A 22,114-nucleotide genomic window follows, 5' to 3' on the forward strand; every position below is an offset into this window, starting at 1 on the left:
GGAGAGGGTAGTACGTTGTAAGTTCCTCGGCGTACACATCACGGACAAACTGAATTGGTCCACCCACACAGACAGCGTGATGAAGAAGACGCAGCAGCGCCTCTTCAACCTCAAGAAGCTGAAGAAGTTTGGCTTCTCACCAAAAGCACTCACAAACATTTACAGATGCACAATCGAGCGCATCCTGTTGGGCTGTATCACCGCCTGGTACGGCAACTGCTCCGCCCACAACCTTAAGGTTCTCCAGAGGGTAGTGAGGTCTGCACAACGCATCACTGGGGGCAAACTACCTGCCCTCCAGGACACCTACACCACCCGATGTCACAGGAAGGCCATAAAGATCATCAAAGACAACAACCACCCGAGCCACTGCCTGTTCACTCCGCTATCATCCAGAAGGCGAGGCCAGTACAGGTGCATCAAAGCAGGGACCGAGAGACTGAAAAACAGCTTCTATCTCAAGGCCATCAGACTGTTAAACAGCCACCACTAACATTGAGTGGCTGCTGCCAACATACTGATTCAATTCCAGCCACTTTAATAACGGAAAATTGATGTAAGAAATGTATCACTAGCCACTTTAAACAATGCCACTTAATATAATGTTTACATACCCTACATTACTCATCTCATATGTACACTGCTCAAAAAAATAAAGGGAACACTTAAACAACACAATGTAACTCCAAGTCAATCACACTTTTGTGAAATCAAACTGTCGTAGGCCGTAGGAGGGCAACAACCCAGCAGCAGGACCGCTACCTCTGCCTTTGTGCAAGGAGTAGCACTGCCAGAGCCCTGCAAAATGACCTCCAGCAGGCCACAAATGTGCACAAAGGCGGAGGTAGCGGTCCTGCTGCTGGGTTGTTGCCCTCCTACGGCCTCCTCCACGTCTCCTGATGTACTGGCCTGTCTCCTGGTAGCGCCTCCATGCTCTGGACACTACGCTGACAGACACAGCAAACCTTCTTGCCACAGCTCGCATTGATGTGCCATCCTGGATGAGCTGCACTACCTGAGCCACTTGTGTGGGTTGTAGTCTCCGTCTCATGCTACCACTAGAGTGAGAGCTCCGCCAGCATTCAAAAGTGACCAAAACATCAGCCAGGAAGCATAGGAACTGAGAAGTGGTCTGTGGTCACCACCTGCAGAATCACTCCTTTATTGAGGGTGTCTTGCTAATTGCCTATAATTTCCACCTTTTGTCTATTCCATTTGCACAACAGCATGTGCAATTTATTGTCAATCAGGGTTGCTTCCTAAGTGGACAGTTTGATTTCACAGAAGTGTGATTGACTTGGAGTTACATTGTGTTGTTTAAGTGTTCCCTTTATTTTTTTGAGCAGTGTATATACTGTACTCGATAACATCTACTGCATCTTTCCTATGCCATTCTGTACCATCACTCATTCATATATTTTTATGTACATATTCTTCATCCATTTACACTTGTGTGTATAAGGTAGTTGTTGTGAAATTGTTAGGTTAGATTACTCGTTGGTTATTACTGCATTGTCGGAACTAGAAGCACAAGCATTTCGCTACACTCGCATTAACATCTGCTAACCATGTGTATGTGACAAATAAAATTTGATTTCATTTGATTTGCTCCCACGGAGAAACATAAAATCCATTATTAAAAAATGGAAAGAATATGGCACCACAACAGACCTGCCAAAAGAGGGCAACCCACCAAAACTCACGGACCAAGCAAGGAGGGCATTAATCAGAGAGGCAATAAAGAGACCAAAGATAATCCTGAAGGAGCTGCAAAGCTCCACAACTTTATGCCATACACGCCACAGAGCTGGGCTTAACAGAAGAGTTGCCAGAAAAAAGCCATTGCTTAAAGAAAAAAATAAGCAAACACATTTGGTGTTTGCCAAAAGGCATGTGGCAGACTCCCCAAACATATGGAAGAAGGTACTCTGGTCAGATAAGATTCAAACTGAGCTTTTTGGCCATCAAGGAAAACGCTATGTCTGGCGCAAACCCAACACCTCTCATCACCTCGAGAACACCAGATGTTTTTCATCTGCAAGGACTTGGAAACTGGTCAGAATTGAAGAAATTATGGTTGGCACTAAATATAGAATAATTATTGAAGGAAACCTGTTTCAGTCTTCCAGAGATTTGAGACTGGGCCGGTGATAAGGGAATTCATATGTTTAAAGTAATGACTAAAGAATTCCACCCTGAAACGTGTTTAACGGTGAAATGTATTAGAATTATAAAATGACTATGTTTGCATTCTTGACTTCAGAACATTCTCTGAATAAAGAACCAACCTTTTGCTGAAATCTGGGACTTTGCCTAATTCTTATTAACCCTAGCTTTACAACCTAGGGGGAATTGGTCAAAGCTATAGTGATTGTTATCAACATTGGGATTGAAAATTCTCGTGACAGCCGGAGGTTCTCCTTCCAGCAGGACAATGACCCTAAGCATACTGATAAAGCAACACTCAAGTGGTTTAAGGGGAAACATTTAAATGTCTTGGAATGGCTTAGTCAAAACCCAGACCTCAATCCAATTGAGAATCTGTAGTATGCAACTTGAAAGAGGTGGAGCAGTTTTGCCTTGAAGAACGGGCAAAATCCCAGTGGCTAGATGTGCCAAGCTTACACCCCAAGAGACTTGCAGCTGTAATTGCTGCAAAAGGTGGCTCTAACAAAGTATTGACTTTGGGAGGGAATAGTTATGCACATTCAAGTTTTCCATTTTTTGTCTTATTTCTTGTTTCACAATAAAAACATATTTTTCATCTTCAAATTGCATGTTGTGTCAATCAAATGATACACACCCCCACCAAAATCCATTTTAATTCCAGGTTGTAAGGCAACAAAATAGGAAAAATGCCGAGGGGGTGAATACTTTTGCAAGCCACTGTATCCCTGTTGGACCAATGGATATCTTAATAAAGTCAACTAAATGAACCAGAAGATATCTTCCTGTGATGTGGATGTGGGCCTGGGAGTTATGGGTAAGGGATCCTCCTTCATACTGCTGCTTCAGTAACAGTCACTCTGCCTCAGTTTTCTTGTGTAACTAAGCCGTCATCAGTGTGTTCCATGAGAACAAGCTAACCACTTTTGTCTGCTTACTGTGGAGGTATTGGTGTAAACATATGGCCATAACAGCATATACAGTAGCTTGAACTGATTTGACATAACGTTTAGCTATAGACACAGCAACCAAACCTCTGAAATGGACCGGTCTGGTTTGTGTGCATATCTGGTCACTGAGGTCAGTATATTGCCCAAGTGATTGATTATATTTATCCTTCTGTAATTTCAGCATACCTGTCATCGTTCAAACACTGTATTCTGAAGCCAGACACCTATGCTTCTGTATTACATCCTGCCACACAAAGGACAAGGACAATATAACTGAAAGATTGTCATTCACCGCTCTATGTTCCCTTGACCGTCCTACACAAGCCACTGCCCTCACAAGCAGGCAGCTTCCTCCCATCCCCCACACAGAGCAGTGCTATAACCTACCTACCTCCCTTTCCAGAATGGGCTGTAAACTACACCAGTCCTATTAATTAATTAATGATCCTGACTGAAGGGGCTGGCTAGTGGAACTGCCTACAGGAAGATGGTGTGATGTATTTAGTGGTGTACGGTGCTCTGTGTTGGGAGGGAAGACAACAGGATAGGAGAGGCAGAGGCATTGCACCAGATGAGAGGAGAGAGGACGCCCCCTGTCCCCGCCAGTAGCCCTCACTGACCATCAATCACCCAGGGCCATTGTGGTCCTGTCCAGGGTAGCACAGCCACCGAGCCACCCAGCCAGTCAGGCAGCGGAGAGGAGAGGAGAGAGGGGGCAGGGAGCTGTAGCCTGCAGGGAGAAAGTAAGGGGGAAAGAATGGCAGTCGGGGAACGGCCTTCTTCGTGTTCCTCTCCCCAGCCGGCATTGCTGGGCTTGGGGGCAGCTCTGCTCTCTTTCTGCATCTCCGCTGTGCTCTCCCAGGTCCCGGATCCAGAGGTAAGAACGCGTTCGTTCATACAGGTCTCTGTCCACAGAGGCTCATCATCGGGTTCCTGCTTACGGAGGTGTGGGTGTCTGTCCCACTCGTTCCCTCCACTGTTTAAAGGATGGTTGCTTGTTTTCATGTGATTAATAAATGGGGCTTATTCGCTATAGAGCTGTGGTGTTGGCCAGCCCCATAGACAATAGTCAATCTACATGTGTAGTAGCTCAATATTTTATGGTGTAGTGTTCTTCCCAGAGTAGCATGGACGGGTTGTTACAGCATGTGCAGATGTAATGATCACCATGTGTCGCCATTTGTATTTTCGGATGCCAGGAGCAATGCCATAATCCCTGGTGTCAGAAATGAAATACCGTGGCAGGCTCTTACTAGCACTAATGCATTGTTTTGAAATGTGAGACATGTTGTACTGCGTACAGGGTGTTGTACAAAACAAGCAGCGGTATTCCATGCTAGATCAGAGAATAGACATGAAAGCTTCAGAAACATCTGTCTGGAAATAGTGACAACACATGCACTGTTCTCTCTGACGGATACCCAGACTCACAATTAGTAAGAGAGAAAGATCAGACTGAATCATCTCTGTGTTAATATGCTGCACCAGCAGGGTCAGCAACGTTGGAAGTTTGTGGGCGTTTAGTGATGAAATCCTCAGGTGAGGAAGTGCAGCTTGGATATTGATGTACAGTATATCCCTGACTTTGCTTCAAAGGATAAATACATTCTGAAAACTCCAGAGTTCTCTCATAGTTTTCCCAAGGTGATCAACTGCATTGATCTGCATTTATCACAGTCTCTAATATTCAGATGTTGATTTCAGAAGATTTCATCAGAGGGTTTTATATAGGAGTGACAGATCCAGTAAGAAAAGCTGATTCATGGACTGCAATAAAATAAATGTCTTAAGCTGAATTATGGGGGGGAATTGATTGCAGTAAAGAAATTGGAAATTGGAACCAAGATCTATAATAATTGTCTTTGAAAGCAATTGTGGGTTCCAGTATAGTTTCTGGGTTGTCTTATTTTCAGATTGTTAAAACGAATATATCTTCATTTGACTTAGGAGGGAGAGTTCATTATGTTTCTAAAAGGGAGTTAAGTAATGGAAAATCTTGGAGATATATTCTTTTTATTTAGATAAATGGCATGCACATGGCTAGTTTGAATCCCTGAGGCGACAAGGTGAAAAATCTGCCGATCTGGCCTTGAGCAAGGCACTTAACCCTAATTTCTCCAGGGCTGCCATCAATAATGGCTGATCCCTGGATGTGACCCCACTCTCAGAGGGAGTTGGGATATGCAAAAAATATATATATATCCATCTCACACATGTACAGGTTTCCCACTTGTACATGCAATGAAACAGGACAAACATAATCATCCCCTTATTTGACCTTTGTGATGTGTACTTGCTTGAAGAAAGACATCTGGTTCAGTTTGAATATTTGTATTAGGACAGAATTATCTCAACTAAGCCTATGTGTCTCGAGGCAGGTTTGACACTGAAACTTCAACATCCATAGCAACTGCAAGCTTCAGCCAGAGTCAACTCTCTCACTGGATCTGAGTTGTTTGAATATGTTCACCAAAGTTCTGGCTTATCCACTAATCCCAACACATAAAATAGGAGAGCGGGTGAGGACATTAAGCGTTACATAATCATGGTGAACTACTACGAATTCACTACTTTGTATTAACGGCAGCAGAGTTACAATCTCTTGTCCCCTGGGCCAACATATTAACCCCCCCCCCCCCCCCCCTGCTAAAGTGCCATTATACTTGAGAGTAAAGTCATATCAGGCTACAAACAATCTTAGTCAAAATGTATGATTTGTTTTTGTTTTTTGGCAACAACACCCTATGCCCCTGATGGCCTTGGCAGATGGAGGACATGCTCAAACAGTACACTGAAATGTGGAGATTTGGTGAGAAGAACGCCAAGGTCAGGCCCATGACATATTTTTAACATGCTGACTCACAAAAGCCAATCAGCTCCAACACACAGCTCCCAAAGGAGCCCAATCTAACACACAGCTCTGGCTGTTCTCAGAAATGGCACCCTGTTCTTTGTACAGAGCCCAAAGGCGCCTAGTTTAAAAGTAGTACAATATGTATGGAGTATAGTGTAGATGAGCTTTTGTCAAAAGTTGTGCACTGTATTGATTCTGTGCCTTTTCGGAACCACGCCTGTCTGTCACACTGTAAATGAGAGACAACATATCAAGACACAAGAAACACTGAGAAACAATTCCAAGAAGAACACTTTTCTTACAATACATCAAGGCAATGGTCTTTTAGTAGTTGACCTAAAAAACCTCATGGCAAGAATAAAATAAAAAATAAAAAACATGTACGCTGCCCAGAAGAGTTTGACCGGGGCCCCATTAAGTACGTTTACATGCACACTAATAATTCAATATTAACCCTCAAACTACCAACTGGGGTCATTTTGACCCATAGGGATATTTTTAATCGTATAGCCCAAAAGTGGTTAATTAAATTCTTTGAATTTTTCATGACTTTGTCAAACAACTTGTTTTTAATAAATTCAAATCATTGTTTAATGTTTCTGTATCAATATGGACTTTGGGGTCATGTTGACCCCAGTCAAAAACACCTAATTCTGCCTATAGTAATTTGATATAGGACCTTTATTTGAATCTAGTTCTCTCTGGAGACATAATAACACCTTATCCATATCACCAGAGCGTGGAGGGGGACCTGAATCAGTCATTTCCACTAGATAGACAGATCATCTGCACAGATATAGCTCCCCATGTACTTGCCTAAGATTGTATTTTTCTATACCATCTATTGTGTATGACTGTGTAAAAAAAAAAAAATTAACTGATTTTTGTGCATATAGAAATCTGCCAATCGTATATAAAGTCTGCCAATGGTATAACTACTTGATAGAACTGCAATACAGAACTCAGATAAGTGTCACGATCGTGTACTGGAGAGACGGACCAAGATGCAGCGGAATAATGATACATCTTCTCTTTTTATTTAAAGAAGATGAACGAACACGACACACTTTAACAAACTATACAAAACAACAAACGACCGTGAAGCTAAATAACGTTGTGCACATACACATACAGGCTACAAACGTTCTACATAGACAATTACCCACATCACATGAAAGCCTATGGCTACCCTAAATATGGCTCCCAATCAGAGACAACAGAAATCAGCTGTCTCTAATTGGGAACTCATTCAGGCAACCATAGACTCTCCTAAACAACTAAACCAACATAGACAACGCTAGACACATGCACTACACACAAACCCATACAATACACCCAACACCCCCTTTACCATATAATCACCCAAAACCGACAAAACACAAACATTCCCCATGTCACACCCTGACCTAACTAAAATAATAAAGAAAACAAAGAATACTAAGGCCAGGGCGTGACAATAAGCTTTGAATCTACACAGAGAGCTGTATTGGTGTGTACTCTATAAAAAGTATTTATTCTAGGGCAAATATAAAAAAGTATTTCTTTGAATCCAGGTTTCTTTGGAGACATATTAAGTTTTACATATCCTCAGTGGGTGGAAGGGGACCAATTGAAGTGATCTCGACCTGATAGACAGATCACCTGCACAGATGGAGCACTCGTCTTTAACTGGTTATAACTAGGTATGATCGTGTTTAAAATCAAAATGACCTTAGATATATGTGTAGTTGCAGTCAAAACAGCTCAGAAATGTCAGTCAGTGGTATAACTACTTGGTTAAACAGAAACCAGCTAACAGAAACCAGCTAACCTACAGAAATACAGAAACCAGCTAACCTCTGAATGTACACATACAGTAGTGCTGTATTGGTATGCATTCTCCGTAAAATAGTTATTCTACTGAAAATAACAATAATACCCTCATATATTATATATGTGCAACTTGTTATGGTATTTTGGGCATGCTTGTTGATGCTTTTTTAAGCATCCTGCCTAGGCCCTACCCCTCCCATTGTTTCACTTGCAACCATGCTAATGCTCACTGTGGGGTAAGTAAATAAAGAAAACTAAGCCATATTTTTGATCATTGTCTCAGGATTAATGGATGAATCACTTTTTGTCAATAAAATTAAGTATATTAAACATTTTGGTGTACTGCCCCTTTAAATGGCAGTCATGTTTACCACATAAATATGATACTACAATCAACTTATGTTAAATCTGGATTTTAGTACTAACGTGGATTGTACTTTGAAAAGAAGATGCACATTATATAGGGGGAAATTATATTTTGTTTTACAGGGTATCAACATTAACTGTAATTTTGCTAAAATAACATACGGTTTTCTAACATTTTTATTTCAAAATTATCGCAGTTGGTAATCCATGTATGTAAAATATGTTAGTAGTTGAGGGTTAAACTGATTATGGCATTAGTCATGTGAAGACCCTACTCTGCTTATCGTAATCGGCATAAGGTCATAATCGAGGTAAGCAAACACAAATTAAAAAAACTGGATTTCTGAGCAATCTTTCAAATTACAAGGACATATAAACCCCCTGATCAGTTCCAGCGGTGTATTTGATCTGCACATGTGTTTGTACCAGCAGCGCAAGCCTCCCTTTTTTGCAGAAGTGAAGTAAGTCTGGACAAACTGAAAGTATGCATATTAGAAATAGTTTTCACATGTCCGAACACATGGCTGCTGTGGTAGAACATTTCTTTTGATTGGCGATTTTCTGCATTTATCAAAGTCCCATCAGGAAGCCTGATTTCAGATGTGTCCATGTAAACAGGAATTTAAGGGAAATCGTTCTTCTTGCAAAACATGTAAACATTTTAAGGAATCAAACTATTATGTTAATATGAGTATTCACAATAATTGTATTAAAGTACCCATTGCCATCATATTGAAACAACCTTACGCCAAGAGGTTGCTAGGTGGTGGGTTAACGGTTAAGGTGTTGGCTTGACAGTTGCTGGACTTGGGTTCTAGTCCAAGTCGAAGCTAACCCAAATTCACTATGTTGGTGTCAGAAGTGGGATGGTGACAGTGGGGCCATTGGATAGGTGTTTACACATGAGGGACTTGGTATAGAGACATAATCTCATGGTCCGCTGGAGGTTTTGTCTAGTTCCCAGTTGGTCCCAGGGACATTTTTAGGACTTTCTTTGGATGTTGGGTCATGGTCCTGATTGGTGAACCACTGATCCAGACACAGCTCTTTGTCTTTAGGCAATGCAAGGGACACTTTGCTTTTACCAAAGTGTTTTCAACTTAAATATTTGACATGATTACAGTGTGTTCATTCATGCAGAAATTATTATGTAACCTGGGATTTGAACTCTCAACCTCTTGGTTCACGGCATTCCGATCTTCCTGCTACGCCACCATGTCTGTATCAGTGACTGATTTCACCTGTAGACCTATTCCTACACTTTGCACTTCAAAGTAAATCTCAGCTCTGTAAAAAATTACACTGTAGAAAAAAGTAGATTAATCGCAGTGATTCAAGGGTAACATTAAAACAGAATAATATGTCCCACCAACATTAGACAACTATACTGAAAACCCAAACTCAAATTGCTGAAATAAGTCAATTAATTCAAATAGATTTTTGCCATATTAACGTATAACCTAAATAGAAGTGCAGATGGCATTCGTTTGCTATATGCAGAGATATATTATAGGTACTGAATGTGTAGGGGGCTTCTGAAATTCTACAGACTTTGTAGCGTGCAGAAAGATCCGCATACCCCTAAATCCAGAGGTTGTGAGTTTAAATCCCAGGTGGGGTCAATAGTGATCATGTCAAATGTAATCATATTGTCATTTATTAAAGATTTTTACACAATTATAGCTGAACAGCATACCACTTACCTTAAAATCCCATACCATTTCCATACTTTACTCATCATGGTTTGGGACACCTGAGACCATCACGTGACAAAAACCTCCAGGGGACCAAACCGGGAATTAGACAAAACCTCCATGACACAACGTTCCGAGAATGTGATTAGAGTCATTAAAACTCGTTTTTCAACCACTCCACAAATTTCTTGTTAACAAACTATAGTTTTGGCAAGTCGGTTAGGACATCTACATCTACATGACACAAGTCATTTTTCCAACATTTGTTTACAGACATATTTTTTCACTTATAATTAACTGTATCACAATTCCAGTGGGTCAGAAGTTTACATACACTAAGTTGACTGTGCCTTTAAACAGCTTGGAAAATTCCAGAAAATGATGTCGTGGCTTTAGAAGCTTCTGTTAGGCTAATTTACATAATTTGAGTCAATTGAAGGTGTACCTGTGGATGTATTTCAAGGCCTACCTTCAAACTCAGTCAGTCCCTCTTTGCTTGACATCATGGGAAAATCAAAAGAAATCAGCCAAGACCACAGCAATTTCTAAAAGCCTAAAGGTACCATGTTCATCTGTACAAACAATAGTACGCACGTATTAACACCATGGGACCACGCAGCCGTCATACCGCAAAGGAAGGAGATGCGTTCTGTCTCCTAGAGATGAACGTACTTTGGTGCGAAAAGTACAAATCAATCCCAGAACAACAGCAAAGGACCTTGTGAAGATACTGGAGGAAACAGGTACAAAAGTATTTTAATCCACAGTAAAACGAGTCCTATATCGACATAACCTGAAAGGCCGCTCAGCAAGGAAGAAGCCACTGCTCCAAAACCGCCATAAAAAAGCCAGACTACAGTTTGCAACTGGACATGGGGACAAGGATCGTACTATTTGGAGAAATGTCCTCTGGTCTGATGAAACAAAAATAGAACCTTTTGGCCATAATGACCATTGTTATGTTAGTAGGAAAAAGGGGGAGGCTTGCAAGCCGAAGAGCACCATCTCAACTGTGAAGCACGGGGGTGGCAGCATCATGTTATGGGGATGTTTTGCTACAGGAGGGACTGGTGCACTTCACAAAATAGATGATATCATGAGGTTGGAAAATTATGTGGATATATTGAAGCAACATCTCAAGACATCAGTCAGGAAGTTAAAGCTTGGTCGCAAATGTGTCTTCCAAATGGACAATGACCCCAAGGATACTTCCAAAGTTGTGTCAAAATGGCTTAAGGACAAAAAAGTAAAGGTATTGGAGTGGCCATCACAAAGCCCTGACCTCAATCCTATAGAACATTTGTGGGCAGAACTGAAAAGCATGTGTGAGCAAGGAGGCCTACAAACCTAACTCAGTTACACAAGCTCTGTCAGGAGGAATGGGACAAAATTCACCCAACTTATTGTGGGAAGCTTATGGAAGGCTACCCGAAATGTTTGACCCAAGTTAAACAATTTAAAGGCAATGCTACCAAATACTAATTGAGTGTATGTAAGCTTCTGAGCCACTGGGAATGTGATGAAAGAAATAAAAGCTGAAATAAATCATTTTCTCTACTATTATTCTGACATTTCACTTTCTTAAAATAAAGTGGGGATCCTAACTGACCTAAGGCAATAGCCGACATAATTGCATCATCCGCATACAGATGAAGTTTACATTTTTTAACAGATTGACCAATGGTGTATATATAAATAGTGAAGGGAACAGGTCCCAAAATCAACCCCTGTGGTACACCTTTAAGCACTTCAAGAAATTCAGACTTAACCCCATCAATCACGATGGCCTGAGTTCTGTAACTAAGATAGTCATGAAACCATGAACAGGCGTCAGAGCTCAGGCCTATTGAGGACAACTTATTCAATAAAATAGCATGATCAACAGTATCAAAAGCTTTTTAAAGGTCCACAAACAAAGCCGCACATTTCATTTTAGTGTCTAAAGCATTGACTAGATCATTAACATCTAAAGTGGCTGCTGTACTAGTTCTACGCCCAGGCCTAAACCATGATTGGTTTACATTCAAAATACATTCCTCAGATCAAAAAAGAGCAAAGTTGTACATTTACCAAGGATTCTAGAATCTTAGCTAGACACGGAAGCCTTGTAATGAGGCGACAATTATTAACATCACTACTATCCCCACCCTTATGGAGTAGCGGAAATTTCCATACTTTTGGAATATTTCCTGATAACATTTTTTTTTTTTAAAGTGGGTTATTGAGCCAACAATGATGGGCGCTGCACACTTAAGCAGACCGGGATCCAATTGGTCGGCCCCTGTGGATTTCTTGTTGTCTATTGCTAGCAAAGCATCCACAACTTATTTTTCGATAAAAAGCCTAAAAGAAAAGCTTTGACTATGATTTCTTTGACCATTCAGCAAGTTTCCTCTATCAGAGAGAGAGAGGGAGAGAGAAACAGATAAACCAAGAGGAGATACACTCTCTCTTGAACAGAGAGTGTGCTGTTCATGATGGTTCCCAGGTACTTCAAACTCCCCACTCTCTCTACTTCTTCACCACCCAGGACTAGGTGGCTCACTGGGTCTGCCATCCTCTAGAAATCAATGACCAGTTATTTTGTTTTGTTGATGTTGAGTGTGAGGTAGTTGTCATTGCACCAGTGATGAACCCTGTTAACTTCTGTTTGGCAATGCAGTGTGTTATCTGAGCCGTTGACAAGGGAGGTGTCATCTGCATATTTCACTGCCAAGCAGTCCCTGTCGGAGCCTCTCAGGTCATTGGTGTATATGAAGAATAGCACTGGAGAGATGATAGTTCCTTGGGGGGGGGGGGGGAAGGGATGTTGAAGAAGGGATGTTGTGTTGTTGAACTTGAAATACTGCCCCCTGTTCAGCAGGAAGTCCAGAGCCCACAAGGTATTACTGGGGTCCACCTGTAGGTGGGAGAGTGTCACAGAAAAGCTGAGGCTGCATGCAGTTAAACGCAGAGAAGTCCAGGAAAAGGATTCACACATAAGAATGAGGCCTCTCCAGGTGTTTCACGGCACTGCGCAAAACCGTCAGTACTGCATCGTCAACCAATCTGTTCTTCCTGTATACAAACTGTATTGGGTCAAGGGCTCCATCCACATGAGACCTGAGACGTGTGAGTATCAAGTGCTCAAGGCACTTCACTACGACTGAAGTTACCGCCACAGGACAATAGTCAATCAATGTTTCGATAAGGTCAAAGTTTTACATTGTTCCCATCTGGTTTCTATGACCGTAACATGACATTGCACTGGTCAAATGGTTTACTGTAATATTCCATTTTGATTGTTATTGGAAAAGCACAGACACTTGAATCCTCCTTGCCAAGTTCAATCAAATTGTACTGAAAAAAATCTATAGAAATTGTTTTTGCTGAAAGGACATCCTTCTGTGAATGTTTCAATTATTGCACTCTGAATTTCAAGAAATAAATAGTTATCTAATATTTCACATAAAAGCCCCATTTGCTTGAAAGTCATCTTGACTAATGCACACGTTTTGTTTGGCCCTCTTCCCAGATGTATTGTCCTGTGAGATGAGATTGTTTACAACGACAGGAAACTTAATAAGTGTCCGTATCCTGACCCATCATACATTGATCTGTACGCATGAACTATGGGGCTGCTAGATGTAACCCCTGCTTGTTGTTCCTTCAAAACAAGGCGTGATAGAGGAGCACCAGGAAGGATACCTCCAGGGCTGGCCCTAGCCTTTTGGGGGCCCTAGGCGAGATTTGGTTGGGGGGCCCACCCACCGCGAGGGCAAAACATTTTAGTGGTCCCCCTCTTGACAGTGGAGTGAAGAAAATGAAATTTTACAGTTAATTACCTACAATTCTACACATTTTGCCATGGGATGGAGATCATTTTTTTGCAGTTGTATAGCAAATTTCCTGAAAATCTACATATTTTGCATTACTTTTGCCATGTTAATATGAGTGAGAGTGACTAATAAAATCAATGGCTCTTGCTGCCAAGGGAATGCCTGACAGCTTGAAAGACGTTGTGGACACTACAGTGAAAATGGTTAACTTTGTTAGAGCAAGGCCCCTGAACTCTTGTGTATTTTCTGCATTATGCAATGATATGGGCAGCGACCATGTAACGCTTTTACAACATACTGGTAATCAAGGGGCAAAGTATTGACACATTGTTTTGAATTGAGAGACAAGCTTAAAGTTTTCTTCAATGACCATAATTTTCACTTGTCTGACCGCTTGCATGATGACGAGTTTCTCACACGACTGGGCTATCTGGGTGATGTTTTTTGTCACCTGCATAATCTGGATCTAGGATGACAGGGACTCTCCGCAACTATATTCAATGTGCGGAACAAAACTGAGGCTACGATTAAGAAGTTGGAGCTCTTCTCTGTCTGCAGTAACAAGGACAACACACTGGTCTTTCAAATCAAATCAAATGTATTTATATAGCCCTTCTTACATCAGCTGATATCTCAAAGTGCTGTACAGAAACCCAGCCTAAAACCCCAAACAGCAAGCAATGCAGGTGTAGAAGCACGGTGGCTAGGAAAACCTCCCTATAAACGCCAAAACCTAGGAAGAAACCTAGAGAGGAACCAGGTTATGAGGGGTGGCCAGTCCTCTTCTGGCTGTGCCGGGTGGAGATCATAACAGAACATGGCCAAGATGTTCAAATGTTCATAAAGGACCAGCATGGTCAAAGAATAATAATCACAGTAGTTGTCGAGGGTGCAACAAGTCAGCACCTCAGGAGTAAATGTCAGTTGGTTTTTCATAGCCGATCATTAAGAGTATCTCTACCGCTCCTGCGGTCTCTAGAGAGTTGAAAACAGCAGGTCTAGGACAGGTAGCACGTCCGGTGAACAGGTCAGGGTTCCATAGCTGCAGGCAGAACAGTTGAAACTGAAACAGCAGCACGGCCAGGTGGACTGGGGACAGCAAGGAGTCATCATGCCGGGTAGTCCTGAGGCATGGGCCTAGGGCTCAGTTCCTCCGAGAGAGAGAAAGAGAGAGAGAATTAGAGAGAGCATATTTAAATTGACACAGGACACCGGATAAGACAGGAGAAGTACTCCAGATATAACAGACTGACCCTAGCCCCCAGACACATAAACTAATGCAGCATAAATACTGGAGGCTGAGACAGGAGGGGTCAGGAGACACTGTGGCCCCATCCAATGATACCCCCGGACAGGGCCAAACAGGCAGGATATAACGCCACCCACTTCGCCAAAGCACAGCCCCCACACTACTAGAGGGATATCTTCAACCACCAAAAAACAATCCTGAGACAAGCCCGAGTATTGCCCACAAAGATTTCCGCCATGGCACAACCCAAGGGGGGGCGCCAACCCAGACAGGAAGATCACGTCAGTGACTCAATTCTCTCAAGTGACGCACCCCTCATAGGGACGGCATGGAAGAGCACCAGTAAGCCAGTAAGCCAGTGACTCATCCCCTGTAATAGAGGGGCGGGTCATTGTATGATTTTTTTGTGTGCAAATTAACTCAAGCTTACAGACAATGTCAAATGTGATATAGCAAAGCACCTGAGTGAGCTGGGTGCGCAATTACGCAGGCACAGGCGAGAGCTGCCCAGTGACACGAGCCTACCAGACGAGCTAAATAACTTCGTTGCTCGCTTCGAGGCACGTAACACTGAAACATGCATGAGAGCATCAGCTGTTCCGGACGACTGTATGATCACGCTCTCTGCAGCCGATATGAGTAAGATCTTTAAACAGTTCAGGATTCACAAGGCCGCAGGGCCAGACAGATTACCAGGTTAACTCCGAGTACATGTACTCCGAGCATGCACTGACCAACTGGCAAGTGTCTTCACTGACATTTTCAAACTCTCCCTGTCTGAGTTTGTAATACTAGAATGTTTCAAGCAGACCACCATAGTCCCTGCGCCCAAGAACCTGCCAAAATGACATCTGTAGCCATGAAATGCTTTGAAAGGCTGGTCATGGCTAATTTCTACACCACTGTCCCAGAAACCCTAGACCCACTCCAATTTGCATACCGCCCCAACAGATCCACAGATGATGCACAGATGTGCAGTTGCAAACCGTAGTCTGGCTTTTTTATGGTGGTTTTGGAGCAGTGGCTTCTTCCTTGCTGAGTGGCCTTTCAGGTTATGTTGATATAGGACTCGTTTTACTGTGGATATAGATACTTTTGTACCGCACGGGAAGCGGGGACCAGAGCGCCGGAGCGCCAAGTCTAGGTCCAAGAGGCTTCTAATCAGCTTCTACACCCAAGCCATAAGACTCCTGAACAGCTAATCAATGGCATCCCGGACTATTTGCATTGCCCCCCCCACCCACCCTCTTCTAATAACTTTACCTACATGTACATATTACCTCAATTACCTCGACACCAGTGCCCCCGCACATTGACTCTGTACCGGTACCCCCTGTGTATAGTCTAGCTATTGTTATTTACTGCTGCTCTTTAATTATTTGTATTCTTATCTAACTTTTTTTGTATTTTTTTTTTGTTGGAGGTATTTTCTTTAAACCTCATTGTTGGTTAAGGGCTTGCAAGAAAGCATTTCACTGTAAGGTGTACTACACCTGTTGTGTTCAGCGCATGTGACAAATGTGACAAAAAGGGATTCGTTATCCCTTTCATGCCATGTCTCCAGTCCATTTACTGATATCTGAACAATGGAGCCTCATCGAAATTGCAACAAGCAGTTCTGTGAAAATGTTATTTAATCAGAAGCCACTGCCAGATTTCTAGATAGGGCTGCGCTCAGAGTATTGTGCCTAGGCAAATTGCGCTCTTAAAACACTGATGCCCTTTGTAACTCCGTACCTATTTGAGAGTGGATTCTCAGCCCCACTAGGATGAAAACTAAATACAAGCACAGACTGTGTGTGGAAAATGACCTGTGGTGAGTTATTCACAATTGTTGTATGTAAGATGGCTAAATAAAGAGCAAAATGTTGATTATTATTGTATTATTATTTTTGCCCTGGTCCTACAAGAGCTCTTTGTCACTTCCCACAAGCCGGGTTGTGACAAAGCCTCAGACTCATTTTTATGTTTAATAAATGTATCGTATAGTGTGTGTGTGGCAGGCTTATAATGATGGCAAAAAACAACATTTGAGAGTGCGCTGACCCTGGTGCTAGAGGGGTTATGCAGCTGGAGGTTGAACGTTTGAAGGGTACGGGACTATAAAAAGTTTGGGAACCACTGCTCTAGAGTCTAGACAATCCTATCCGCCAATCAGGGCTGTGTATGTAAATATATTTACATTTGTATCAACATGCCCACACAATCAGACTGAGCATTTCAATGGCAATAACAGGCTCAAGGAAATGATACAAAAATATTTTAAGGTTATTTTATGAAATAAATACACACAGTGATTTATTTGAAATGTATTAGTGATGATTTAAAAATAAAATAAAAAGACTGCATGGGGGCTCCAAGGCTTATCACCAGGGCTTTGAATTCATCATAATGATGATTCTTAATAATACAGCATAACCTCGGATTGTACCCTAATTGTGATGTTAAGGATGTGGACTACAAACGTTGAGGCAGATCTAGGAGCATTGATATCTTATCTTTCTTGATTACTGTCTTGTTGTTTAATATTTATAGGTTCTTCATAATGCGTCTTGTACTGTGTATGAATAGTTTGACCTACAGTATGAAACCCCAGTCAGTATTATTTAAATCATCCCTAGGAAATTTAAATGAGCCTCATGATTTACATAAATTCACAAAAAAACTGCAAGTCTCTTTCTCTCACTTGATCTCACACCTAAACTATAGCCTACTGTAGCCTATCAAAACAAATTTCCATGTTAGAAATGTTCACTTTTTCGTTGAATAATCAAATCCTCCTTCTGCAAGATAATTTTACTCCTGCAACAAAACTGGTCAAATTAAGATCAAACATCTGTATGTGTGGGGTAGACAATATTCATTCAAGTCTTTCTTTTTTTACCTTCACTTCACATGATGTGTGATTCATTTTCCTTGATCATTGCCATTTACTCAGTGAGACAATTATTTTGTTTTCATTATGTTCTTGCAGTATTTCTCAGCATTCAGTGGCTTTCCAGCATTTTATTACCAGCTTTTCAGCCAAAGTTATGAAAAACGTGAAAGAGTCGACATAACATAACAAATTGGAACAAGACAGGAGATAGTGTCTAGTGTTCAAAGAGATTGGTCTATTTTGTGGTTTGATGTTCTTGCTCAGTTCAATGCTATTGTTTTGTTTTGTTTTCCCTTTTTCTTTTTCAGATAGTCATCTTTCTATTTCAACCCATTGTTGAGATGGTTTTTGAGGCAGATTTAAGTTCATTTTTTAGGCTTAAGGTGGTAGCACTCCTCCACTAGTGTCGTCAGGTTGACTGACATATTCAGAGGACTAAGAGATCACGAGTGATAACACCCGACTGGCATGCTTCAAATTCTGCATTATCTACGGAATCCTCTATTTCAGGGTTTTATGCCAAGCCCTTCTTCCCTGTTTCAGGGTTTTCCATATCCTTACAGTGACACCAATTTTTCTTTTACACTTCTGTATTTCCTCCAATTGTCTTGCCACCGTGTGTCTCTTCAGAAACTGAGCGGAGGAGAAGAATGTTATTCTCTCAATCATATTGATATTTGCATCAATTGCGGTATTTGTCCAAATAGCATTTAACTATCTGTCGTGAAGACTATCAAACAGCAGAGTGATTTGAAGAGTACCTGTCTAGATGACACAATAATGTACTCATGCAAATATTGTCTCTTTTCCCCCCCTACAGCTTTTACCGACAGATCCCCCAAAGAAGCCAGACCCAGTCACTTCAGAAACAGTCGTATTCTGGGGACTGCGGTTATGGCAAGTCATTGGTATCTTCTCTATGTTTATTCTAGCAGTCAGTAAGTATTTCTCTAAACCTGTCGTAGTAGTATATCTGCCAGACATTCAACTATTTATGAAATGAATATTTACATAAATTTACAAATACCTAGCAATTTCACATCATCATTCACTATTTATGAAATGAATATTTACATAAATTTACAAATACCTAGCAATTTCACATCAAACCTCCATCTTCCAATTCCATTTATATAAATCACATTAGTAAAATTAATGTACAAATTAGTCAGTCAGTCAAGATACAATGCTTCAGCTCAGCTTTTTGTCTGCATAGTCCAACTAGTTTGCATACAGAACAGATAGATTGCATGATACATGTATATGCATATCATTTGCTGAATTGTCATGATGGTTATTGTGAGGGAGGGCTCCAAATGGACATGGTATTGTCGGTTTATGTTTGCTTTATCGACCACATGATGCATGGTTCAATAAGGGGTGGAGGAGGACAAAAGTACACAAGACAAAAATGACATTGTGATTGACATGATGATTTATTTTACAAGATGAAGACGAAACGAAATACACTTGGATAATTACAAAACAAATAAACGATGTAGACAGACCTGGACGACGAACTTACATGAAATACGAAGAACGCATGAACAGGGAAAACTGACTACATAAAAGAACGAACATACAAACAAACCGAAAAACAGTCCCGTGTGGCGCAACGACATACACAGACACAGGAGACAACCACCCACAACAAACAGTGTGAAAACACCTACCTTAATATGACTCTCAATTAGAGGAAACGCCAAACACCTGCCTCTAATTGAGAGCCATACCAGGCAACCCTTAAACAAACATAGAAACAGAAAACATAGACTGCCCACCCAAACTCACGTCCTGACCAACTAACACATACTGAAACTAACAGAAACAGGTCAGGAACGTGAAATTTAGTCATAACTCATTGGACATCTAAACAGTAATAACTAAACCATGTCATGACAGAGACCGAAGCAACAAAAAGGAAAGTAGTCTGATAATAGCTGATATTGAAGTGTCACTGTACAGTAATATACAGTGAATTCCAAAAGTATTGGGACAGTGACCATTTTTTGTTGTTTTGACGCTCTACTCCAGAACTTTGGATTTGAAATGATAGTCCTAAATGAATCATGAACAATGATGAGTGAGAAAGTTAGACGCACAAATATCATATCACGAAGACATGCTAACCTCTCACTATTACAGTTACATGGGAGGTTAGCATTTCTGGGGGGGGGGGGGGGGGGGGGTATGATATTTGTGCATCTAACTTTCTCACTCATCATTATTCACGATCCATTCAGGATTATCCGTAAACATGGTAGCATCCACATTAATGTAGAAGTGTTTAGAAACATATTATATTCTTATTTACAATAAAAGTGACTCCAAAATGACACAATACATTATTTACCATTCATTTCTATTGGGCACAAAATAATCTGAAACACAACCAAAACAAACAGCAAATGCATCCAACAAGTTTGTAGAGACACAACCTTGATGTAGTCATTGCGGGCTAAGAATGTGGGACCAAATACTTAACTTTTGACTACTTTAATACACATAAGTGAATTTATCCCAATATTTTTGGCCCCTTAAAATGAAGGGACTAAATACAAACGGTTCACCCGATAGGGATGAACATACCTCAAAATTAAAGCTGATAGTTGCACTTTAACCTGAAATGAATGAAACATTGTATCATTTAAAATCCAAAGTGCTGGAGTACAGAGCCAAAGCAACAGAAAATGGTTCACTGTCCCAGTACTTTTGTAGCTCACTGTAAATGCTAATAGCTGTAAAACTGTTATGTGACAGCGTTGTGACAGTAGTGTCTAGTTCAATACATATTCATATGTACTTCAGATACAAGCAAATAATATTCCACATGGGAAATACATTTATCTTTTATCTCTCTCTTTCTCGCCCACCTTCTTCATTTGCAAGTCATCACCCTATGCTGCATCTTCAAATGCCGTATCCCCAGGACGAAGAAGGAAATTGAGGCGCGACATGCTCAGAGAGTAGCAGCTAAGGACTACGCCAACACACTGGAGACTGTGCCTCCTCTCAACGAGCTCACAGAGATCCCAGGAGGTAAGTGATGCACTTCTCAGACCCTCTCTACCTCAACAACAGTGCGATGCACATTTTAGGACATCCCTACTCCCTATGACAAAAGTCTCTAGGACGTAGGTGTGGTGTACATTTTAGGACATCCCTTCTGCCTATGACAAGTCCCTGGGAGGTAGGTGCAGTGTACATTTTAGGAAATCCCTTCTGAGATAGGTGTGGTGTACATTTTAGGACATCCCTTCTGCCTATGACAACAGTTCCTGGGAGATAGGTGTGGTGTACATTTTAGGACATCCCTACTCCCTATGACAAAAGTCCCTACTCCCAACTTCCTATGAACTTTAGCACTTTTTTAAAATCCACAGCAAGGCTAGATTAAAGTGTGAGACTTTATTTTTAATTTGTAACATTTACCTTCCATTAGTAAGCACCTCAACTAGAGATGTGTGCACCTTTTATTTACTTACTCTACTCTAAGAACTACCCTGTTTTTGATTTTAGAGAGTTTTTCAAAGGAGAGTAGACAGGGAACTGCTGGGTGAGTTTTATATGCTATTGATGACATGTCACCTGCTAGGGTTTTTGATAAAGTGGGAGATCAATAGCAGCTTGACACATTTTTAACACGAATGGGCCCCTGACAGCTTTTGTATTCATTAGTTTGAATGTTTCTCTCAGATTTCATCACATTATGCTAATGGCTCCTCACATTCTAACCATGCAGAGCTAAGATATATTTTTCTCTTAAATAAGGATATTTAGACCTTGAGACAATTGAGACATGGATTGTTTATTGTGTGTGCCATTCAGAGGGTGAATGGGCAAGACAAATAATGTATCAGTTTGTACCAGTTTGAGTGTGTCAAGAACTGCAACGCTGCTGGGTTTCCTGTGTGTATCAAGAATGGTCCACCACCCAAAGGACATCCAGCCAACTGGACACAATAGTGGGAAGCCTTGGAGTCAAAATGGGCCAGTGAAATGTTTTCGACACCTTGTAGAGTCCATACACAGACGAATTGAGGCTGTTCTGAGGACAAAAGGGGGTGCAACTCAATACTAACAAGGTGTTCCTGATGTTTTGTACACTGTGCATAAATAATATATGCCATTTAGCACACACATATGTCAAAAGCGACTTATACCATGCCCAGACCGGATGCGCGCGTGCGGCATCATGCGCAAATTGATTTTGTCCCTACACATCAAATGTGATCACGACACACAGGTTGAAATATCAAAACAAACTCTGAACCAATTATATTAATTTGGGTACAGGTCGAAAAGCATTAAATATTTATGGCAATTT

At 41.2% G+C, this 22,114-nt stretch overlaps 1 protein-coding gene across 3 annotated transcripts in view; it reads left to right on the plus strand.

Moving 5' to 3' along the window:
- The first annotated feature begins 3,470 nt into the window (after positions 1-3,470).
- LOC129824177 (transmembrane inner ear expressed protein-like) overlaps positions 3,471-22,114 on the plus strand; it is a 29,698-nt gene continuing 11,054 nt past the window's right edge. For 2 of the 3 annotated variants that reach the window (XR_008754722.1, XM_055883609.1), the window contains exons 1-3: positions 3,479-3,993; positions 18,608-18,725; positions 20,677-20,826. Coding sequence is in view for 2 of the 3 variants with exons in the window: in XM_055883609.1 (XP_055739584.1) it covers positions 3,874-3,993; positions 18,608-18,725; positions 20,677-20,826 (388 nt within the window). In the remaining variant the exon portion in view is untranslated. Of the gene's footprint in view, positions 3,994-18,607; positions 18,726-20,676; positions 20,827-22,114 lie in introns of all 3 variants that reach the window. The other variant, XM_055883608.1, reaches the window with a different exon arrangement.

This window comes from Salvelinus fontinalis, chromosome 26, assembly GCF_029448725.1.
Source record: "Salvelinus fontinalis isolate EN_2023a chromosome 26, ASM2944872v1, whole genome shotgun sequence".
Taxonomy (NCBI): domain Eukaryota; kingdom Metazoa; phylum Chordata; class Actinopteri; order Salmoniformes; family Salmonidae; genus Salvelinus; species Salvelinus fontinalis.